At 46.8% G+C, this 23,306-nt stretch overlaps 2 protein-coding genes across 4 annotated transcripts in view; one reads left to right on the plus strand and one right to left on the minus strand.

Annotated features, from left to right (window-relative positions):
- Window positions 1-5,817, minus strand: SLC25A11 (solute carrier family 25 member 11). Of its 2 annotated transcripts, none has more exons than XM_056570076.1 (3): window positions 5,625-5,817; window positions 1,397-1,549; window positions 1-226 (listed from the first exon to the last, which is right to left on the minus strand). In XM_056570076.1, exons 1-3 carry the CDS (start codon window positions 5,693-5,695, stop codon window positions 16-18), a joined length of 435 nt encoding a protein of 144 aa, XP_056426051.1. In that variant the 5' UTR covers window positions 5,696-5,817; the 3' UTR covers window positions 1-15. The 2 variants fall into 2 exon arrangements, with proteins under 2 accessions (XP_056426051.1, XP_056426052.1); XM_056570077.1 differs by lacking the exon at window positions 5,625-5,817 and adding an exon at window positions 5,208-5,360.
- Window positions 5,803-23,306, plus strand: part of LOC130367573 (uncharacterized) — a 43,547-nt gene continuing 26,043 nt past the window's right edge. Inside the window, exon 1 of one of the 2 annotated variants that reach the window (XM_056570071.1) lies at window positions 5,803-5,843. The gene's annotated coding sequence lies outside the window, so the exon portion shown is untranslated. Of the gene's footprint in view, window positions 5,844-6,053; window positions 7,087-23,306 lie in introns of those variants that run through there. The other variant, XM_056570072.1, reaches the window with a different exon arrangement.

The raw sequence follows: 23,306 nt of genomic DNA on the forward strand, positions 1-23,306 counted from the left end.
CAGGGGCGCTTTCTCTTACCTGCCATCTGCTGTCATCCTGATCAGTGCCACCTCCGCAGGAGTCCCCACAAAGGCCCCCGTGGCCCCGGCCGTCATCCCTATAGCTGCCTTCATCAGGAAGTTGGGGGGAGTCCCGTCCGCCTTGGTCAGCTTCTCGAAGAGGATGGTGTAAATACCCAGACGTGTGGTGGTGTAGGTCGCCTGGCGCAGCAGACCGGCCGATAACCTGAGGGGCAGTGTAATACACAATGGAGTATTCCAGAATAAACCATTTGTCACCTACTGTATAGATGGGGTCCAACCCCCGATCCCCATAACCTTACAGGATAGGGCCGCATGCTATATCACAAGTGAACTGCCATAAATCAAACACTAAATCAGTGCTGCAAAACTACAACTCCCAACAGAGATGTGGGAAGAGATGTGACCAGTGGGCGAGATGTGACCACCAGTGGGGAGGGTGTGACTAGTGTGTGTGTGTGTGTGGGGGGGGGCGGGGTGGCGGGTGTGGAGGAATGTGACCAGTTTGGGGGGGGGGGGGGAATGTGACACCATTGGGGGGGGGGGGGTGAGGAATGTGACCAGTGGGGGGGGGAGGTAATGTGACCAGTTGGGGTGGGGGGGGGGGGGGAATGTGACCAGTTGGGGGGGGGGGGGGGAATGTGACCAGTGGGGGGGGGGAGGGGGAATTAGACCAGTGGGGGGGGATGTGACAAGTGGGGGGATGTGACCAGTGGGGGGGGGGGATGTGACAAGTGGGTGAGATGTGACCACCAGTGGGGAGGGTGTGACTAGTGTGTGTGTGTGTGTGTGTGTGTGTGTGGGGGGGGGGGGGGGGGGGGGTGGCGGGTGTGGAGGAATGTGACCAGTTTGGGGGGGGGGGGGAATGTGACACCGTTGGGGGGGGGGGTTGGAAATGTGACACCGTTGGGGGGGGGGGGGTGAGGAATGTGACCAGTGGGGGGGGGGAGGGAATGTGACCAGTGGGGGGGGGGGGGAGGGAAATGTGACCAGTTGGGGGGGGGGGGGAGGGAAATGTGACCAGTTGGGGGGGGGGGGAGGGAAATGTGACCAGTTGGGGGGGGGGGGGGGAATTAGACCAGTGGGGGGGGGGGGATGTGACAAGTGGGGGGATGTGACCAGTGGGGGGGGGGGGATGTGACAAGTGGGTGAGATGTGACTAGTGTGGGGGTGGGGGTATGTGACCAGTGGGGGGGAATGTGACAAGTGGGGGGAAATGTGACCAGTGGGGGGGGGGGGGGAATGTGACAAGTGGGTGAGATGTGACCACCAGTGGGGAGGGCGTGACTAGTGTGTGTGTGTGTGTGGGGGATGTGACCAGTGGGGGGGGGGATGTGGACAAGAAATGGGGGGAGAGGAATGAGAAGAGCCTTACCCCGTGTATATTCCTCCTAGACCCTCGTTCCTCAGGATGCTGCCCACGGCATGGAAGCTGGTCTTGTACTCTTTGGTCTTGGCTCCCTCTCCGCTCAGCTGCATCCGATTCTTCACCAGATCCAGCGGCTGGACGAACACGGTGGCGCCCATCCTGCGTACGGGAGCGGGAGGTCAGTATGAACAGCAGCTTCATTGACTATACAGCGTAACCCTGCCCCCCTACATAACCAATAGGAGGAGAAAGATGGCCGACACGGTCACCAGATCATCACCCTGCCAGCCCTGGTTTACAAGACGGACCAATAGATGCAAGAGGTCACATGCACTGGCCATGATGAGACTTGTAGTACCACGAGCTCCCACACTATGTCATCACTAACAGGCTCAAAGTGACAACCTAACACCTGTAACATCTATAAGGCGGCTTTCACACTATCAAATTCATCCGTTTTAAAGATCCGTTTGATGTTCCGTTATGAAAACCCTGAGAATCGGCCATTAAACGTCCGTTACAAAATCCCATTATAGTCTATGGGATTTTTACATTATCCGTTATAGTCCGTTATTAATAACGGATGTTATTTTGTGACGGAAGAAATAGCGCATCCATTATTTCTCATGTTACTATCTTCCGTCACAAAATAACGTCCATTATTAATAACGGACTATAGCGGATAATGTAAAAATCCCATAGACTATAATTGGATTTTCTAACGGACGTTTAATGGCCGATTCTCAGGGTTTTCATAACGGAACATCAAACGGATCTTTAAAACGGATGAATTTTATAGTGTGAAAGCCGCCTAAACCAGTGTATCTCATAAATGATACAATGTAACAAACCCTCAGCTGGATCTCACAAGAAAGAAGAAATATCTGCAAATGTGATTTATACTGTGAGTGGGAAGGTTACTGTCAGATCTCTCGAGGGTTAATATGGTGGTCAGTGAAATCGGGGTGGAGGGGGGGATTATCGTAGTGATCACTGATATCAAGGGGGGGATTATCGTAGTGATCACTGATATCAAGGGGGGGATTATCATAGTGATCAGTGATATCGAGGGGGGATTATCGTAGCGATCACTGATATCAAGGGGGGGAGTATCATAGTGATCACTGATATCGAGGGGGGATTATCGTAGTGATCACTGATATCAAGGGGGGATTATCGTAGTGATCACTGATATCGAGGGGGGATTATCGTAGTGATCACTGATATCGAGGGGGGATTATCATAGTGATCATTGATATCGAGGGGGGATTATCATAGTGATCACTGATATCGAGGGGGGATTATCATAGTGATCACTGATATCGAGGGGGGATTATCGCAGTGATCAGTGATATTGAGGGGGGATTATCGCAGTGATCAGTGATATTGAGGGGGGATTATCGTAGTGATCACTGATATCGAGGGGGGATTATCATAGTGATCACTGATATCGAGGGGGGATTATCACAGTGATCACTGATATCGAGGGGGGATTATCGTAGTGATCACTGATATCGAGGGGGGATTATCGTAGCGATCACTGATATCGAGGGAGGGGGATTATTGTAGTGATCACTGATATCGAGGGGGGATTATCACAGTGATCACTGATATCGAGGGGGGATTATCGTAGTGATCACTGATATCGAGGGGGGATTATCGTAGTGATCACTGATATCGAGGGGGGATTATCGTAGTGATCACTGATATCAAGGGGGGATTATCGTAGTGATCAGTGATATCGAGGGGGGATTATCACAGTGATCACTGATGTCGAGGGGGATTATCATAGTGATCATTGATATCGAGGGGGGATTATCATAGTGATCACTGATATCGAGGGGGGATTATCATAGTGATCACTGATATCAAGGGGGGATTATCATAGTGATCATTGATATCGAGGGGGGATTATCATAGTGATCACTGATATCGAGGGGGGATTATCATAGTGATCACTGATATCGAGGGGGGATTATCATAGTGATCACTGATATCGAGGGGGGATTATCATAGTGATCACTGATATCGAGGGGGGATTATCATAGTGATCATTGATATCGAGGGGGGATTATCATAGTGATCACTGATATCGAGGGGGGGGATTATCATAGTGATCATTGATATCGAGGGGGGATTATCATAGTGATCACTGATATCAAGGGGGGATTATCATAGTGATCATTGATATCGAGGGGGGATTATCATAGTGATCACTGATATCGAGGGGGGATTATCATAGTGATCACTGATATCGAGGGGGGATTATCGCAGTGATCACTGATATCGAGGGGGGATTATCGTAGTGATCACTGATATCGAGGGGGGATTATCACAGTGATCACTGATATCGAGGGGGGATTATCGTAGTGATCAGTGATATCAAGGGGGGGGATTATCATAGTGATCACTGATATCGAGGGGGGATTATCACAGTGATCAGTGATATCAAGGGGGGATTATCATAGTGATCAGTGATATCGGGGGGGATTATCATAGTGATCACTGATATCAAGGGGGGGGGGGGGATTATCATAGTGATCACTGATAACAAGGGGGGGGATTATCATAGTGATCACTGATATCAAGGGGGGGATTATCATAGTGATCACTGATATCGAGCGGGGATTATCATAGTGATCACTGATATCAAGGGGGGGATTATCATAGTGATCACTGATATCAAGGGGGGGGATTATCATAGTGATCACTGATAACAAGGGGGGATTATCATAGTGATCACTGATAACAAGGGGGGATTATCATAGTGATCACTGATAACAAGGGGGGATTATCATAGTGATCACTGATATCAAGGGGGGATTATCATAGTGATCACTGATGTCGAGGGGGATTATCATAGTGATCATTGATATCGAGGGGGGATTATCGCAGTGATCACTGATATCGAGGGGGGATTATCGTAGTGATCACTGATATCGAGGGGGGATTATCATAGTGATCACTGATATCGAGGGGGGATTATCGTAGTGATCACTGATATCGAGGGGGGATTATCACAGTGATCACTGATATCGAGGGGGGATTATCGTAGTGATCAGTGATATCAAGGGGGGGATTATCATAGTGATCATTGATATCGAGGGGGGATTATCACAGTGATCACTGATATCGAGGGGGGATTATCGTAGTGATCATTGATATCGAGGGGGGATTATCGCAGTGATCACTGATATCGAGGGGGGATTATCACAGTGATCACTGATGTCGAGGGGGATTATCATAGTGATCATTGATATCGAGGGGGGATTATCGCAGTGATCACTGATATCGAGGGGGGATTATCGTAGTGATCACTGATATCGAGGGGGGATTATCATAGTGATCACTGATATCGAGGGGGGATTATCGTAGTGATCACTGATATCGAGGGGGGATTATCATAGTGATCACTGATATCGAGGAGGGGGGATTATCATAGTGATCACTGATATCGAGGGGGGATTATCATAGTGATCACTGATATCGAGGGGGGATTATAGTAGTGATCCCTGATATTGAGGGGGGGATTATCGTAGTGATCACTGATATCGAGGGGGGATTATCATAGTGATCACTGATATCGAGGGGGGGGGATTATCGTAACTATCGCTGGTATTGGGGGTTGATGTAGCTAGTAATGCACAGGGGGGGGATGGTTAGTGACACTGACTGCACCATCTGAGGAGAATATAAAAGGGAATAATACCCCCAACATGTCTTCCAGTAGGTGGCGCATCGTCCCACAACACCCACCGGCTTCCATATATTAGAATAGTAACAATTCCTTCATTTGTGTAACCAGCAGTGAATTAACCTGTTCCTGTAATCCAGTCAGTGACATCACAACTCAGACATGACATCAGCGCACCCCCCCCACCACACGTCATTAACATGCGCCATGGAGACCATCATTCTGCACAGGGGTCACTCCTGTCATAGTGAAGTGGCAGCAGTCTCCTATTGTGTACGTCACCATGGAGGTTTTGTTACCACATAGTAAACCTGACAGGTGACTGACCTTACATGACCCCATACATTATATAATCACCCTACAAAATAACCCTTCCTCCTTATAGGGATAATTAAATGCGGTCCCTACAAAATGCGCTTCTAAGATCAGCCTCCCCCCAAAATGATGCATTAATGGTCTGCCCCAACTATTACATAAAAGTAGCAGAGTCCAATCACAATGAATTAGGGGGGGGGAACCACATGACTGAGAAAGAATTACCCGGCCAGCCCCCCGAAGAGGAACTTGATGGCCTTGGGGGAGGTCCTCTCCTTGCCTCTCGCTGCCGCCATCCTTATCACCGACTGACCGGAGAGACCCCCAAGGTGACACGGGAGGTAGGCGAGCTCAGCGAGGGGGCGGGGTCAGCCGACGTCAGCACGGAAGGATGCGGCAGACATATTGGATGAGGGCAGAAGCGCGCCAGCGGCCATGCTGAATGTGGGTTGGGTTTCACAATTTTCCCCAATAATGGTTATTTTGAGGTTCCTTTTAGACCCTTTAAAGTGCAGTCACCGAATATTACACTGTGTATGCTGCAACAAAACATCCCGCCATTGTACTTGCAGTAGCAATGGTTAATGTTTGTGGTTTACAGTATATCAATAAAGTTTTTAGTTTTTTTTTTATATTTGCAATATGTTTTTGTTTGTTTGTTTTTTTACACCTGATTTTTTTTTTGTTGGTTCTGGTTAATTTATCACCGCAGGGCGACAGTCGTCGTCATGGAGACGCGTTAACATGACGTCACAAACGGAAGTTGAATACAGAGGTTGTTGCGTCCACAATGTGACAAAGTTGCACGTTGTCACCACCGATGCCGTGCTGGTTGTGTCACTATAGCAACAGACATCTATCGAAAATCATATGTGCGATTATCGTGCGACATATGCTGTATTTTTTTCTATGAGACATGTGCTGTATTTTCTCATCAGTACCGCCATTAGACGCCCCCACATGATTCTCGGTATTAATCCCTCAGAAGAGGGCCTGATGTGTATTTGGCGACTTTATTCACGGGTACCACATAATGCAACCTCCACATGAAGAGGCGGGGGTCTGCCATTGTGGTGTAGTATGGCACCTGTACTTTGGAGCCATTCTCCTGGGTTATAAATGTTCCCACATTCTTTCATTTCTTTTTGGTCACTTGCGTCCACTTAAATTAACAGGGTGCCCCATACTCCATTGCAGTGACCAGCTGCCATCTTTACTAGTCTGTATGTGGCACAATAACACGTTTTGAGTGATACAGCTTGGTTGTCAACCGCCAGTAGTGTCACCTGTTGCTAAGCAACAGCCAGATCCTATTCAGGAAATATGGAGGACTAAGGGATGATGTGGGGACTACACGTCTGGAATGGTAGCCTTTGTAGGAATCACGGACCAGGGGCATGCTGGGGGTTGTAGTTTTGCAACACCTGGGGAGCCACAGGTACGGGATCACTGCCATAGAGCCATAAACTTATCACCGATGGACATTCCCCAGTGAAAGTGGCCATTAATGATTAACAATGAAGCGATAAAGTGCGGGTAAAGGCGAGGCCGCGGTGATCTAAAGAGTCACCACCTAGAAGGTAGACGGCCCAGGATAAAGGTTCATCTCAGTTTACTCCATCCTCTGAGCACTTACCAAGGGAGTCATCAGAACAACCAAAAGGAGTCCTCATCCCGCCATAAGAGGGTGAGGAGCGGTCATGGGTCATATACTACACATGGAAAACACCAACATGACGGAGACTCTGTCCTGAAGGAACGCGGCGCTGAAACGTATTGAGACAAGGGGATAAAGGACCTTTCATTTTAGAGGGTTCAGTGTTGTCTGAGTGAACAAAGGAACCATGTCCTATACAGGGGGAGGATAGAGGATATAATGTCCTATACAGGGGGAGGATAGAGGATATAATGTCCTATACAGGGTGAGGATGGAGCAGACCATGTCCTATACAGGGGGAGGATAGAGGATATAATGTCCTATACAGGGTGAGGATAGAGGATATAATGTCCTATACGGGGAGAGGATAGAGGATATAATGTCCTATACGGGGTGAGGATAGAGGATATAATGTCCTATACTGGGTGAGGATAGAGGATATAATGTCCTATACAGGGTGAGGATAGAGGATATCATGTCATATACGGGGTGAGGATAGAGGATATAATGTCCTATACAGGGTGAGGATAGAGGATATAATGTCCTATACAGGGTGAGGATAGAGGATATAATGTCCTATACAGGGTGAGGATAGAGGATATAATGTCCTATACAGGGTGAGGATAGAGGATATAATGTCCTATACGGGGTGAGGATAGAGGATATAATGTCCTATACAGGGTGAGGATAGAGGACATAATGTCCTATACAGGGTGAGGATAGAGGATATAATGTCCTATACAGGGTGAGGATAGAGGATATAATGTCCTATACAGGGTGAGGATAGAGGATATAATGTCCTATACAGGGTGAGGATAGAGGATATAATGTCCTATACGGGGTGAGGATAGAGGATATAATGTCCTATACAGGGTGAGGATAGAGGATATAATGTCCTATACAGGGGAGGATGGAGCAGACATGTCCTATACAGGGTGAGGATAGAGGATATAATGTCCTATACAGGGTGAGGATAGAGGATATAATGTCCTATACAGGGTGAGGATAGAGGATATAATGTCCTATACAGGGCGAGGATAGAGGATATAATGTCCTATACAGGGTGAGGATAGAGGATATAATGTCCTATACAGGGTGAGGATAGAGGATATAATGTCCTATACAGGGCGAGGATAGAGGATATAATGTCCTATACAGGGTGAGGATAGAGGATATAATGTCCTATACAGGGTGAGGATAGAGGATATAATGTCCTATACAGGGTGAGGATAGAGGATATAATGTCCTATACAGGGTGAGGATAGAGGATATCATGTCCTATACAGGGTGAGGATAGAGGATATAATGTCCTATACAGGGTGAGGATAGAGGATATAATGTCCTATACAGGGTGAGGATAGAGGATATAATGTCCTATACAGGGTGAGGATAGAGGATATAATGTCCTATACAGGGTGAGGATAGAGGATATAATGTCCTATATGGGGTGAGGATAGAGGATATAATGTTCTATACAGGGTGAGGATAGAGGATATAATGTCCTATACAGGGTGAGGATAGAGGATATAATGTCCTATACAGGGTGAGGATAGAGGATATAATGTCCTATACAGGGTGAGGATAGAGGATATAGTGTCCTATACAGGGTGAGGATAGAGGATATAATGTCCTATACAGGGTGAGGATAGAGGATATAATGTTCTATACGGGGTGAGGATAGAGGATATAATGTTCTATACGGGGTGAGGATAGAGGATATAATGTTCTATACGGGGTGAGGATAGAGGATATAATGTTCTATACGGGGTGAGGATAGAGGATATAATGTCCTATACAGGGTGAGGATAGAGGATATAATGTTCTATACAGGGTGAGGATAGAGGATATAATGTCCTATACAGGGTGAGGATAGAGGATATAATGTCCTATACAGGGTGAGGATAGAGGATATAATGTCCTATACAGGGTGAGGATAGAGGATATAATGTTCTATACGGGGTGAGGATAGAGGATATAATGTTCTATACGGGGTGAGGATAGAGGATATAATGTTCTATACGGGGTGAGGATAGAGGATATAATGTTCTATACGGGGTGAGGATAGAGGATATAATGTTCTATACGGGGTGAGGATAGAGGATATAATGTCCTATACAGGGTGAGGATAGAGGATATAATGTCCTATACAGGGTGAGGATAGAGGATATAATGTCCTATACAGGGTGAGGATAGAGGATATAATGTTCTATACGGGGTGAGGATAGAGGATATAATGTCCTATACAGGGGGAGGATAGAGGATATAATGTCCTATACAGGGTGAGGATAGAGGATATAATGTCCTATACAGGGGGAGGATAGAGGATATAATGTCCTATACAGGGTGAGGATAGAGGATAAAATGTCCTATACGGGGTGAGGATAGAGGATATAATGTCCTATACAGGGTGAGGATAGAGGATATAATGTCCTATACAGGGTGAGGATAGAGGATATAATGTCCTATACAGGGTGAGGATAGAGGATATAATGTCCTATACACGGTGAGGATAGAGGATATAATGTCCTATACAGGGAGAGGATAGAGGATATAATGTCCTATACAGGGTGAGGATAGAGGATATAATGTCCTATACAGGGTGAGGATAGAGGATATAATGTCCTATACAGGGTGAGGATAGAGGATATAATGTCCTATACAGGGTGAGGATAGAGGATATAATGTCCTATACAGGGTGAGGATAGAGGATATAATGTCCTATACAGGGGGAGGATAGAGGATATAATGTCCTATACAGGGGGAGGATAGAGGATATAATGTCCTATACTGGGTGAGGATAGAGGATATAATGTCCTATACAGGGTGAGATTAGAGGATATAATGTCCTATACAGGGTGAGGATAGAGGATATCATGTCCTATACAGGGTGAGGATAGAGGATATCATGTCCTATACAGGGTGAGGATGGAGCAGACCATGTCCTATACAGGGTGAGGATAGAGGATATAATGTCCTATACAGGGTGAGGATATGAGGATATAATGTCCTATACAGGGAGAGGATAGAGGATATAATGTCCTATACGGGGTGAGGATAGAGGATATCATGTCCTATACAGGGTGAGGATAGAGGATATCATGTCCTATACAGGGTGAGGATAGAGGATATAATGTCCTATACGGGGTGAGGATAGAGTATATAATGTCCTATACGGGGTGAGGATAGAGGATATAATGTCCTATACAGGGTGAGGATATGAGGATATAATGTCCTATATGGGGTGAGGATAGAGGATATAATGTCCTATACAGGGTGAGGATAGAGGATATAATGTCCTATACGGGGTGAGGATAGAGGATATAATGTCCTATACGGGGTGAGGATAGAGTATATAATGTCCTATACGGGGTGAGGATAGAGGATATAATGTCCTATACGGGGTGAGGATAGAGGATATAATGTCCTATACAGGGTGAGGATAGAGGATATAATGTCCTATACAGGGGAGGATGGAGCAGACATGTCCTATACGGGGTGAGGATAGAGGATATAATGTCCTATACAGGGTGAGGATAGAGGATATAATGTCCTATACAGGGTGAGGATAGAGGATATAATGTCCTATACGGGGTGAGGATAGAGGATATAATGTCCTATACAGGGTGAGGATAGAGGATATAATGTCCTATACAGGGTGAGGATAGAGTATATAATGTCCTATACGGGGTGAGGATAGAGGATATAATGTCCTATACAGGGTGAGGATATGAGGATAGAGGATATAATGTCCTATACAGGGTGAGGATATGAGGATAGAGGATATAATGTCCTATACAGGGTGAGGATATGAGGATAGAGGATATAATGTCCTATACAGGGCAAAGAAGGAGGAAACCATGTGGGATTTGGAGAGAGGAGACTGTGTCCTATACAGAATGGAGGAGATCTTTCCCTATACAGGTTGATGATATGGACTTGGTTTCCTCCTTCTTCAACCTGTATAGGACATAGTCTCCTCCATCCTCATCTCATATAGAATATGGTCTCCTCCATCCTCATCTCATATAGAATATGGTGTCCTCCATCCTCATCCCATATAGAATATGGTCTCCTCCATCCTCATCTCATATAGAATATGGTGTCCTCCATCCTCATCCCATATAGAATATGGTGCCCTCCATCCTCATCCCATATAGAATATGGTGCCCTCCATCGTCATCCCATATAGAATATGGTGCCCTCCATCCTCATCCCATATAGAATATGGTGCCCTCCATCCTCATCTCATATAGAATATGGTGTCCTCCATCCTCATCCCATATAGAATATGGCGCCCTCCATCCTCATCTCATATAGAATATGGTGCCCTCCATCGTCATCCCATATAGAATATGGTGCCCTCCATCCTCATCCCATATAGAATATGATGCCCTCCATTCTCATCCCATATAGAATATGATGCCCTCCATTCTCATCCCATATAGAATATGGCGCCCTCCATTCTCATCCCATATAGAATATGGCGCCCTCCATCCTCATCTCATATAGAATATGGTGCCCTCCATCGTCATCCCATATAGAATATGGTGCCCTCCATCCTCATCCCATATAGAATATGATGCCCTCCATTCTCATCCCATATAGAATATGATGCCCTCCATTCTCATCCCATATAGAATATGGCGCCCTCCATTCTCATCCCATATAGAATATGGCGCCCTCCATCCTCATCTCATATAGAATATGGTGCCCTCCATCCTCATCCCATATAGAATATGGTGCCCTCCATCCTCATCCCATATAGAATATGGTCTCCTACATCCTCATCCCATATAGAATATGGCGCCCTCCATCCTCATCCCATATAGAGTATGGTGCCCTCCATCCTCATCCCATATAGAATATGGTGCCCTCCATCCTCATCCCATATAGAATATGGTCTCCTACATCCTCATCCCATATAGAATATGGCGCCCTCCATCCTCATCGCATATAGAGTATGGTGCCCTCCATCCTCATCCCATATAGAATATGGCGCCCTCCATCCTCATCCCATATAGAATATGGCGCCCTCCATCCTCATCCCATATAGAATATGGTGCCCTCCATCCTCATCCCATATAGAATATGGTGCCCTCCATCCTCATCCCATATAGAATATGGTCTCCTACATCCTCATCCCATATAGAATATGGCGCCCTCCATCCTCATCCCATATAGAGTATGGTGCCCTCCATCCTCATCCCATATAGAATATGGTGCCCTCCATCCTCATCCCATATAGAATATGGTCTCCTACATCCTCATCCCATATAGAATATGGCGCCCTCCATCCTCATCGCATATAGAGTATGGTGCCCTCCATCCTCATCCCATATAGAATATGGCGCCCTCCATCCTCATCCCATATAGAATATGGCGCCCTCCATCCTCATCCCATATAGAATATGGTGCCCTCCATCCTCATCCCATATAGAATATGGTGCCCTCCATTGTCATCTCATAAAGGACATGGAGGAGATTCATTAAAACCTATGCAAAGGAAAAGTCAACCAGTTGCCCATAGCAACCAATCAGATCGCTTCTTTCATTTTTGAAAATGCCTCCACAAAATCTGATTGGTTGCTATGGGCAACTGGTCAACTGTTCCTCAGCACAGGTCTTGGTGAATCTCCCCCCAGATGGTGTCCTCCATCCTCATCCTGTATAAGACATGGTTCCCTTACGTCCTAACCAGTGGCACAGATGGGGTATTCTGCCCCTGTGGAACTGGTTAGGACCGGTGGAAAGTTTATTAACAAACCTCTAAAATGTGTATATAGACCCTCCCACATCCCCTATATAAAGGAGACGAATACCCCGGCCCCCTTGTGTTTTTATCTGTCCTTTGGTCAGGTTCTGGACTGGTGGTGTTCCGTTATTCTGGACTGGTGGTGTTCCGTTATTCTGGACTGGTGGTGTTCCGTTATTCTGGACTGGTGGTGTTTGTTTCGTTATTTTGGACTGGTGGTGTTCCATTATTCTGGACTGGTGGTGTTCCGTTATTCTGGACTGGTGGTGTTCCGTTATTCTGGACTGGTGGTGTTTGTTTCGTTATTCTGGACTGGTGGTGTTCCGTTATTCGGGACTGGTGGTGTTCCGTTATTCTGGACTGGTGGTGTTCCATTATTCTGGACTGGTGGTGTTCCGTTATTCTGGACTGGTGGTGTTCCGTTATTCTGGACTGGTGGTGTTCCGTTATTCTGGACTGGTGGTGTTCCGTTATTCTGGACTGGTGGTGTTCCGTTATTCTGGACTGGTGGTGTTCCGTTATTCTGGACTGGTGGTGTTCCGTTATTCTGGACTGGTGGTGTTCCGTTATTCTGGACTGGTGGTGTTTGTTTCGTTATTTTGGACTGGTGGTGTTCCATTATTCTGGACTGGTGGTGTTCCGTTATTCTGGACTGGTGGTGTTCCGTTATTCTGGACTGGTGGTGTTTGTTTCGTTATTCTGGACTGGTGGTGTTCCGTTATTCGGGACTGGTGGTGTTCCGTTATTCTGGACTGGTGGTGTTCCATTATTCTGGACTGGTGGTGTTCCGTTATTCTGGACTGGTGGTGTTCCGTTATTCTGGACTGGTGGTGTTCCGTTATTCTGGACTGGTGAGGTTCCGTTATTCTGGACTGGTGGTGTTCCGTTATTCTGGACTGGTGGTGTTCCGTTATTCTGGACTGGTGGTGTTCCGTTATTCTGGACTGGTGGTGTTCCGTTATTCTGGACTGGTGGTGTTCCGTTATTCTGGACTGGTGATGTTCCGTTATTCTGGACTGGTGGTGTTCCGTTATTCTGGACTGGTGGTGTTCCGTTATTCTGGACTGGTGGTGTTCCATTATTCTGGACTGGTGATGTTCCGTTATTCCGGACTGGTGGTGTTCCGTTATTCCAGACTGGTGGTGTTCCGTTATTCCGGACTGGTGGTGTTCCGTTATTCCGGACTGGTGGTGTTCCGTTATTCCGGACTGGTGGTGTTCCGATATTCTGGACTGGTGGTGTTCTGTTATTCTGGACTGGTGGTGTTCATTTATCCTGGACTGGTGGTGTTTCGTTAGTCTGGACTGGTGGTGTTCCGTTATTCTGGACTGGTGGTGTTCCGTTATCCTGGACTGGTGGTGTTCCGTTATCCTGGACTGGTGGTGTTTCGTTAGTCTGGACTGGTGGTGTTCCGTTATTCTGGACTGGTGGTGTTCCGTTATCCTGGACTGGTGGTGTTTCGTTAGTCTGGACTGGTGGTGTTCCGTTATTCTGGACTGGTGGTGTTCATTTATCCTGGACTGGTGGTGTTCCGTTATTCTGGACTGGTGGTGTTCCGTTATTCTGGACTGGTGGTGTTCCGTTATTCTGGACTGGTGGTGTTCCGTTATTCTGGACCTTTTTTTCTTATTATAATTTGCTTTCATGCTTATTTTTCTTACTCTGACATCCCTCTATGTCTGCACTATGTGTCTTTCTCTGCAGACTCTGCATCCTCACAGGGTACTGCTGTTCTCACAGGGTACTGCTGTTCTCACAGGGTACTGCTGTTCTCACAGGGTACTGCTGTTCTCACACTACTGCTGTTCTCACACTACTGCTGTTCTCACACTACTGCTGTTCTCCTCTCTCCTGCTCCGTCGGTGGAGGAGCCTTCCCCCGATGCGCGCGCCGCGCCGCGCCCTGCTGAGAGCGGGGACATGTCGGTTTTAGCGTCTGACATGACTTCCGTTCTCGGACGGCTACTTCAGTTTTCTCCTGAACTCTTTATTATTTGGGGGGGTGCTTAGTTTTGGCGCCAGGGGGCTATTTAAAGGGGCACTCCCGTGGAAAACTTTAAAAAAATAAAAAATTAAAAAATCATCTGGTGCCAGAAAGTTAAACAAATTTGTAAATTACTTCTGTTTAAAAAATCTTAATCCTTCCTGTACCTTTTAGTGGCTGTATACTACAGAGGAAATGCTTTACTTTTTAGATTTCTCTGATGTCATGACCACAGTGCTCTCTGCTGACCTCTGCTGTCCATTTTAGGAAGCAGCATATGTTTGCTATGGGGATTTTCTCCTGCTCTGGACAGTTCCTAAAATGGACAGCAGAGGTCAGCAGAGAGCACTGTGGTCATGACATCAGAGAAATCTAAAAACTAAAGCATTTCCTCTGTAGTATACAGCCACTAAAAGGTACAGGAAGGATTAAGATTTTTTAAACAGAAGTAATTTACAAATCTGTTTAACTTTCTGGCACCAGTTGATTTAAAAAAAAATAAAAAATAATAAAAATAAAGTTTTCCACGGGAGTACCCCTTTTAACCCCTTAAGGACCAGGCCATTTTACACCTTAGGACCAGAGCGTTTTTTGCACATCTGACCACTGTCACTTTAAACATTAATAACTCTGGAATGCTTTTACTTATCATTCTGAGTCAGAGATTGTTTTTTCGTGACATATTCTACTTTAACATAGTGGTAAAATTTTATGGTAACTTGCATCCTTTCTTGGTGAAAAATCCCCAAATTTGATGAAAAATTTGCATTTTTCTAACTTTGAAGCTCTCTGCTTGTAAGGAAAATGGATATTCCAAATAAAAAAAATTTTGATTCACATATACAATATGTCTACTTTATGTTTGCATCATAAAATTTACAAGTTTTTACTTTTGGAAGACACCAGAGGGCTTCAAAGTTCAGCAGCAATTTTCCAATTTTTCACAAAATTTTCAAACTCACTATTTTTCAGGGACCGGTTCAGGTTTGAAGTGGATTTGAAGGGTCTTCCCATTAGAAATACCCCACAAATGACCCTATTATAAAAACTGCACCCCCCAAAGTATTCAAAATGACATTCAGTAAGTGTATTAACCCTTTAGGTGTTTCACAGGAATAGCAGCAAAGTGAAGGAGAAAATTCACAATCTTCATTTTTTACACTCGCATGTTCTTGTAGACCCAATTTTTGAATTTTTACAAGGGGTAAAAGGAAAAAATGTATACTTATATTTGTAGCCCAATGTGTCTCGAGTAAGCACATACCTCATATGTCTATGTAAAGTGTTCGGCGGGCGCAGTAGAGGGCTCAGAAGCGAAGGAGCGACAAGGGGATTTTGGAGAGTACGTTTTTCTGAAATGGTTTTTGGGGGGCATGTTGCATTTAGGAAGCCCCTATGGTGCCAGAACAGCAAAAAAAAAACACATGGCATACCATTTTCGAAACTAGACCCCTTGAGGAATGTAACAAGGAATTAAGTGAGCCTTAATACCCCACAGGTGTTTCACGACTTTTGCATATGTAAAAAAAAAAATATTAATTTTCACTAAAATGTGTGTTTCCCCCCAAATTTCACATTTTTTCAAGGGTTAATAGCAGAAAAGACCCCCCAAAATTTGTAACCCCATCTCTTCTGAGTATGGAAATACCCCATGTGTGGACGTCAAGTGCTCTGCTGGCGCACTACAATGCTCAGAAGAGAAGGAGCACCATTGAGCTTTTGGGAAAAAAATAGTTTGGAATGGAAGTCAGGGGCCATGTGCGTTTACAAAGCCCCCCGTGGTGCCAGAACAGTGGAACCCCCCACATGTGACCCTATTTTGGAAACTACACCCCTCAGAGAATTTAATAAGGGGTGCAGTGAGTATTTACACCCCACTGGCGTTTGACAGATCTTTGGAACAGTGGGCTGTGCAAATGAAAAATAAAATTTTTCATTTTCACGGACCACTGTTCCAAAAATCTGTCAGACACCTGTGGGGTGTAAATGCTCCCTGTACCCCTTATTACATTCCGTGAGGGGTGTAGTTTCCAAAATGGGGTCACATGTGGGTATATTTTTTGGGGGGTTTATGTCAGAAACGCTGTAAAATCAGCCACCCCTGCGCAAATCACCAATTTAGACCTCAAATGTACATGGTGCGCTCTCACTCCTTAGCCTTGTTGTGTGTCCGCAGAGCATTTTACGCCCACATATGGGGTATTTCCGTACTCAGGAGAAATTGCGTTACAAATTTTGTGGGTCTTTTTTTCCTTTTAACGCTTGTGAAAATAAAAAGTAAAGGGCAACACCAGCATGTTAGTGTAAATTTTTTTATTTTTTTTACACTAACAAGCTGGTGTAGCCCCAACTTTTCCTTTTCATAAGGGGTAAAAGGAGAAAAAGCCCCCCAAAATTTGTAGTGCAATTTCTCCCGAGTACGGAGATACCCCATATGTGGCTGTAAACTGTTTCCTTGAAATACGACAGGGCTCTGAAGTGAGAGAGCGCCATGCGCATTTGAGGACTAAAGTAGGGATTGCACAGGGGTGGACATAGGGGTATTCTATGCCAGTGATTCCCAAACAGGGTGTCTCCAGCTGTTGCTAAACTCCCAGCATGCCTGGACAGTCAGTGGCTGTCCGGAAATGCTGGGAGTTGTTGTTTTGCAACAGCTGGAGGCTCCGTTTTGGAAACACTGCCATACAATACGTTTTTCATTTTTATTGGGGGGACAGTGTAAGGGGGTGTATATGTAGTGTTTTACTCTTTATTATGTGTTAGTGTAGTGTAGTGTTTTTAGGGTGCATTCACACTGGCGGGTTACGGTGAGTTTCTCGCTAGAAGTTTGAGCTGTGGCGAAAAATTTGCCGCAGCCCAAACTTGAAGCAGGAAACTTACTGTAAGCCTGCCCGTGTGAATGTACCCTGTACGTTCACATGGGGGGGCAAACCTCCAGCTGTTTCAAAACTACAACTCCCAGCATGTACTGACAGACCGTGCATGCTGGGAGTTGTACTTTTGCAACAGCTGGAGGCACACTGGTTGGAAAACCTTCAGTTAGGTTCTGTTACCTAACTCAGTATTTTCTAACCAGTGTGCCTCCAGCTGTTGCAAAACTACAACTCCCAGCATGTACTGATCGCCGAAGGGCATGCTGGGAGATGTAGTTATGCAATAGCTGGAGGTACGCAACTACAACTCCCAGCATGCCGAGACAGCTGATTGCTATTTGGACATGCTGGGATTTGCAGTTTTGCATCTGGAGGGCTACAGTTTTAGAGAACACTGCAAAGTGATCTCCAAATTGTGGTCCTCCAGCTGTTGCAAAACTACAATTCCCAGCATGCCCTGACAGCAAACAGTTGTTTGAGCATGCTAGGAGTTGTAGTTTTTCAAGATCTGGAGGGCTACAGTTTAGGGACCACTATATAGGTGGTCTCAAACTGTAGCCCTCCAGCTGTTGCAAAACTACATATTCCAGCATGCCCAAACAGCTGTCTGGGCATGCTGGGAGTTGTAGTTTTGCAACATCTGGAGGGCTACAGTTAGAGACCACTGTATAATGGTCTCAAACTGTACCCTCCAGATGTTGCTAGGCAACTCACCGGCTTCCGTCGGATCCAGCCGCACGTCATCGCCGCCCGCCGATCTCTGTCGCCGGCAGCCTCCGACGCCCGCCCGGATCGGTAAGTGGATCTTCGGCGCCGCTCCCCGTCGTTTCCCCGTCCTGCCCCGCCTATTGTGGGAGGGCAGGATGGGGAAAACGAAAGCAAACCCCCCCGCCCCCGATCTGCTATTGGTGGTCGCGTCTAGACCACCAATAGCAGGGATAGGAGGGGTGGCACCCGTGCCACCTCACTCCTATCGCTACAGGGGGATCGTGGGTGTCTTAGACACCCACGATCCCCCTTACATTCCGGGTCACCGGGTCACTATAGACCCGTAATGACCCGGAATCGCGCAAATCGCAAGTGTGAATTCACTTGCGATTTGCCGCAATCGCCGACATGGGGGGGTCTGATGACCCCCCTGGGCATTTGCACGGAATGCCTGCTGAATGATTTCAGCAGCCATCACGCTCCGATCCCCGCCCGGCGCACGGCGGGGACTAAAACTGCCCATGACGTAAATGTACGTCCCTGGTCCTTAAGACCCAGGGTGTCGGGACGTACCGTTACGTCATGGGTCCTGTAGGGGTTAAACCTGATCAGTGCAGACCTCTGGACTCCTAGAGCGGTAGTTCCTTGCTACTTTCTTGGTGTCTTATAGTTTTGCTATAATACTTTCTGCGTTTGCTACTTTTTCTGTGCTTTCCTTGGTAAAGCCTTTTTCCCCCTTTGGTCTGATGTATTCCCCTTCCCATTCTAAACTCTTCCATCTCTTTCAGAGCATGTCTTCGGCCGATGGGACCTGGGAGGCAACTCCTAAAAAGGCCACCTCTAAAAGGAAACGTCTGCAGTGCCACGATTGTCAGGCACTCCTGAACGATAATTACCAATTCTCCTGCTGCCCATCCTGCCATCCGTCAGGCCCAACCGGAACCATCCATGCAGGATATGGTGGTCTGGGTGACTTCGTCTCTTCTAATGTGTCCACAATGGGAGCCTCCTTAGAGAAATTGAAACAGTTGGTGGCCGCCAAGTGCACTAGACCATCCTCGCCACCAAGATCTATGGAGGTGTCTGGGGAAGCTGCCCGTGAAGATTCTCAATCTTCGTCCTCTGAAGAAGACAAATTTCAATACCTGTTTTTCCCAGAAAAAACTCAGCGGCTCCTTAGGTCCATCAGGTCGGGGGGCCGTGATGCTGACAGGGGTGAAGCCTCTACGGCTTCCCCCAGAGCAAGCAATAGTGTCGGGGACACTCACAGCTGCTCTAACCTACGAATGTTCAACCTGACAGCCTGGAGGTCGATCAGTCGCTTCCACTCTTAGAAGGGCTCTCAGGGGTGGTCTTGAGGACTCTATCGCACTCCAGATCTGAAGCTACTACAAGAGCTTATGGAAGAATTTGGAACATTTTCTAATCCTGGTGTCGCCTGCGCCAATTATCCTCCAAGAATCCTTCCATCCCTACCATTCTTCAATTCCTTCAAGACGGATTGGACAAAGGATTATCATCTTCCACCCATAAAGTGCAAGTTTCTGCTATTTCGGCCTTCCTCAATATGTCACTTTCTCAAGACCCCCTAATTAGAAGATTCCTGAAAGAAGCTTCTAGAATTAAGCCTACAATTATCCGACCTATCCCTGCATGGGATTTATCAGTCGTGCTCAGGGGGTTATCACCTCTTTGAGCCTCTGGAGGAGGTGGATCTAAAATTTCTTACACTTAAAGGGGTACTCCGCTGTTCAGCGTTTGGAACAAAATGTTCCGAATGCTTAGAGTCGGCATTGGGAGCTCGTAACGTTATAGCCCCACCCACTCATGATGTCACACCCCGCCCCCTCAATGCAAGTCTATGGGAGGGGGCGTGACGGATGTCACGCCCCCTCCCATAGACTTGCATTGAGGGGGTGGGGCTATGACGTCACGAGCTCCCGGAGCCGGCTCTAAGCGTTCGGAACATTTTGATCCAAACGCTGAGCGGCGGAGTACCTTTAAAATTACCTTTTTGTTGGCCATTACCTCTGCAGAAACAAGTTGGAGAAGTCCAAACCTTTTCAGCTTTTGAGCCCTATATTCAGTTCCTCCCGGACCGCGTCCTTTTGAAGTTTTTGCCTACTTTTATCCCTAAAGTGCCAACTTTTACTAACAACAACCAGGTTATTTCTCTTCCTGTGTTATCTCCGTTCCCTTCCTCAGATGAAGATAGAGGCCTTCGTACCCTCGGCCTCTCGCGATGTCTCAGGATTTACCTGGATCGATCCAAGGAGTTCCGTAAGGATGAAAACCTTCTTATCCTTTTTTCTAGTGCCCGTAAAGGTCACAAAGCTTCCAAACCAACTATTAGTCGCTGGATTAAGCAAGCTATTCGGGAGTCTCATGTTTCTCAGGGTCTGGAGCCCCCTGAATTTGTTAAAGCTCACCCTACTAGAGCAGTAGCTACCGTATTTATTGGGGTATACCAAGCACCGGCCTATAACACGCACCCTCATTTTACCAAGGATATTTGGGTAAAAAAAGTTTCTTACCCAAATATCCTTGGTAAAATTAGGGTGCGTGTGTGTGCATGTGTATACCCCGATACACTGTTTCTGACCCCGCAGAAGCCCCCAGGAAAGGCAGGGGGAGAGAGGCTGTCGCTGCCGGCTACTCTCCCTCTGCCTTTCCTGGGGTCTAGAGCCTTCTGCCGCCGCTTCTCTCCCCTGCTATCGGCACCGCTGCCCCTTCTCTCCCCCTGGCTATCGGTGCACCCATTACCGGTGCCGCTGCCCCGTTGCCTCCCCCATCCCTGGTTGTATAATTACCTGTTGCCAGGGTCGGGTCCGCGCTGCTTCAGGCCTCCGGTGTGCGTCCCCTGCGTCGTTGCTATGCGCTGCGCGGCGCAATGGCGAGTGACATCACTCGTCATTGCGTCTCGCAGCACATAGCAACGACGCAGGGGACGCCACACTGGAGGCCAGAAGCAGCACGGACCCGACCCCGGCAACAGGTAATTATACAACCGGGGATGGGGGAGGCAACGGGGCAGCAGTGTCGGCAATGGGTGCCGCTGCCCCTTCTCTCCCCCTGTCTATCGGCGCCGCTTCTCTCCCCCTGGCTATCGGCGCCAGCAATGGGGCAGCGGCACCGATAGCCAGGGGGAGAGAAGGGGCAGCGGCAGGGCTCTAGACCCAAGGACAAGCAGGGGCAGAGAAGCTGTCAGCGACGGCAGGTCTCTGCACCTGCAAAAGCCGCTGCAGTTCATTGATTTAAAGCGCCCGCTTTAAATCATTGAACTGCAGCGGCTTATCGGCGTATAACACACAGATAGACTTTAGGCAAAAAATTTTAGCCTAGACTGCCGGCATGGAGGTACCATTCTTGTAAACAGGAGAGCCATTCAGCGGGACTATCTGCCTCCAGCCCTCCACTCTCTAGAGAGGGGTGAAATTGTGAAATATACCCCGGTGACGAGTCTACGTGGAGAGTGGCCCGCAACTATTACCAGGTCCAAGGACACAACTCATACAACCCTTCACGTATTTCCCTTCGAACGACTGGGAAGAAGATCCTTTTGAGCTGAGACCAATGAAGATCCCCGACACCCCTCTTGAGGAGGAGACCTACATGTCCGAGGCGCCTGCCATGGCTCCTAAATTCCTGAAGAGGTCCAGCTCAGCATCTTCTCTCACAGAAAGTGTGCCCAGGTCTACTCGCCCTGCGGAGGTGAGGCCTAACCAACGGGCACCAACCAATGTGTCTAGGCCTACTCCCCGCCCGGGTGTGGTCGAACCAGCCGGCACCTACAGTTGTACCTGTGGCCTCAGTCACTGAGGTCAGTGTGGTGGTCAATGTTAATCTGACCATAACACAGTCCCGGCTGACGAATGTGGCCTGGGACACCTGTGTTCATTCCACAGAGAAAACCCAACCTCGTGCTCCAAGATATATGTCTCAAAGCAGGAATCACACTGACAGGCGAGGTTGGGAAGCAAGAAGAGCAAACATCTGAAATTTTTGCATTTGACTAACTGTGTGGTACACTAGTAGCTTCTTTATTGTTTCAGGTTATCATTATCCGCAACAGTTCAAGTCAAGTGCCTGGCAGGACTGCGCCAAGAAGTTTTACCGTTTGTAAAGTAACCATTTTCGTAAGTTTGTGCCCGGCTCCGGCCAAGAGACTCCTTGCCATAAGAGATCCTATTAAGTCTGGTGCCCGGCCATAGCCGTGATCCTAACAAAAGACTCCATAATGTAGGTGGACTGTTGAGCCTTACATGCACGTTATTGTATATGTGATAAAAGTAATATATATTTTGTGCACTATTTGGCACTAACCTGACCAACTTAATTATTTGCTACTGGTATTTAACCTTTGTGCCTACAAGCAATAAAAGTTATGTTCACCTAAAATGGAATAAAATGTAAATGGTTTACTGTACATGAGTACAAAATTATATAGAGGTGTTATAGTGATTCTACCCAGGTACTGTCCCAGCTCCACTGGGAGAAACAAGAAAACCACCTTTCCACTAACACCTAACAAATCAGATACCAAGACTGACTACATTAGTGTACATATAAATTCAGTACACATAAAATTCAGTACACACAAAACTTTATTAGTATACATCTACAAGTTTAGTACACATAGAGCACTAAATTCACCTACCTATCTCACAAGCACACAATTAAAGGTATATTAGAGACGGTAACCTGTCTTATGCCAGTCCATACCACTGTTATGCACTAAATGTCATGCAACTAATGTCTTTCTTCTTGTCTCTGCGTGTCCAGGGTACTTTACTGGCCAGACGGTATTCCTGTGGCTAACTAAATGCACATGCACACACAAATGTAAGGTAACAGAATGTGTGAATGTTGTCTGGAATGGAGTGTTCTAGGGGGTAAGTGTATAGTACCGATAGACCCTAGCAGCCAAGGCATTG

This window comes from Hyla sarda, chromosome 4 (genome assembly GCF_029499605.1).
Source record: "Hyla sarda isolate aHylSar1 chromosome 4, aHylSar1.hap1, whole genome shotgun sequence".
NCBI lineage: Eukaryota > Metazoa > Chordata > Amphibia > Anura > Hylidae > Hyla > Hyla sarda.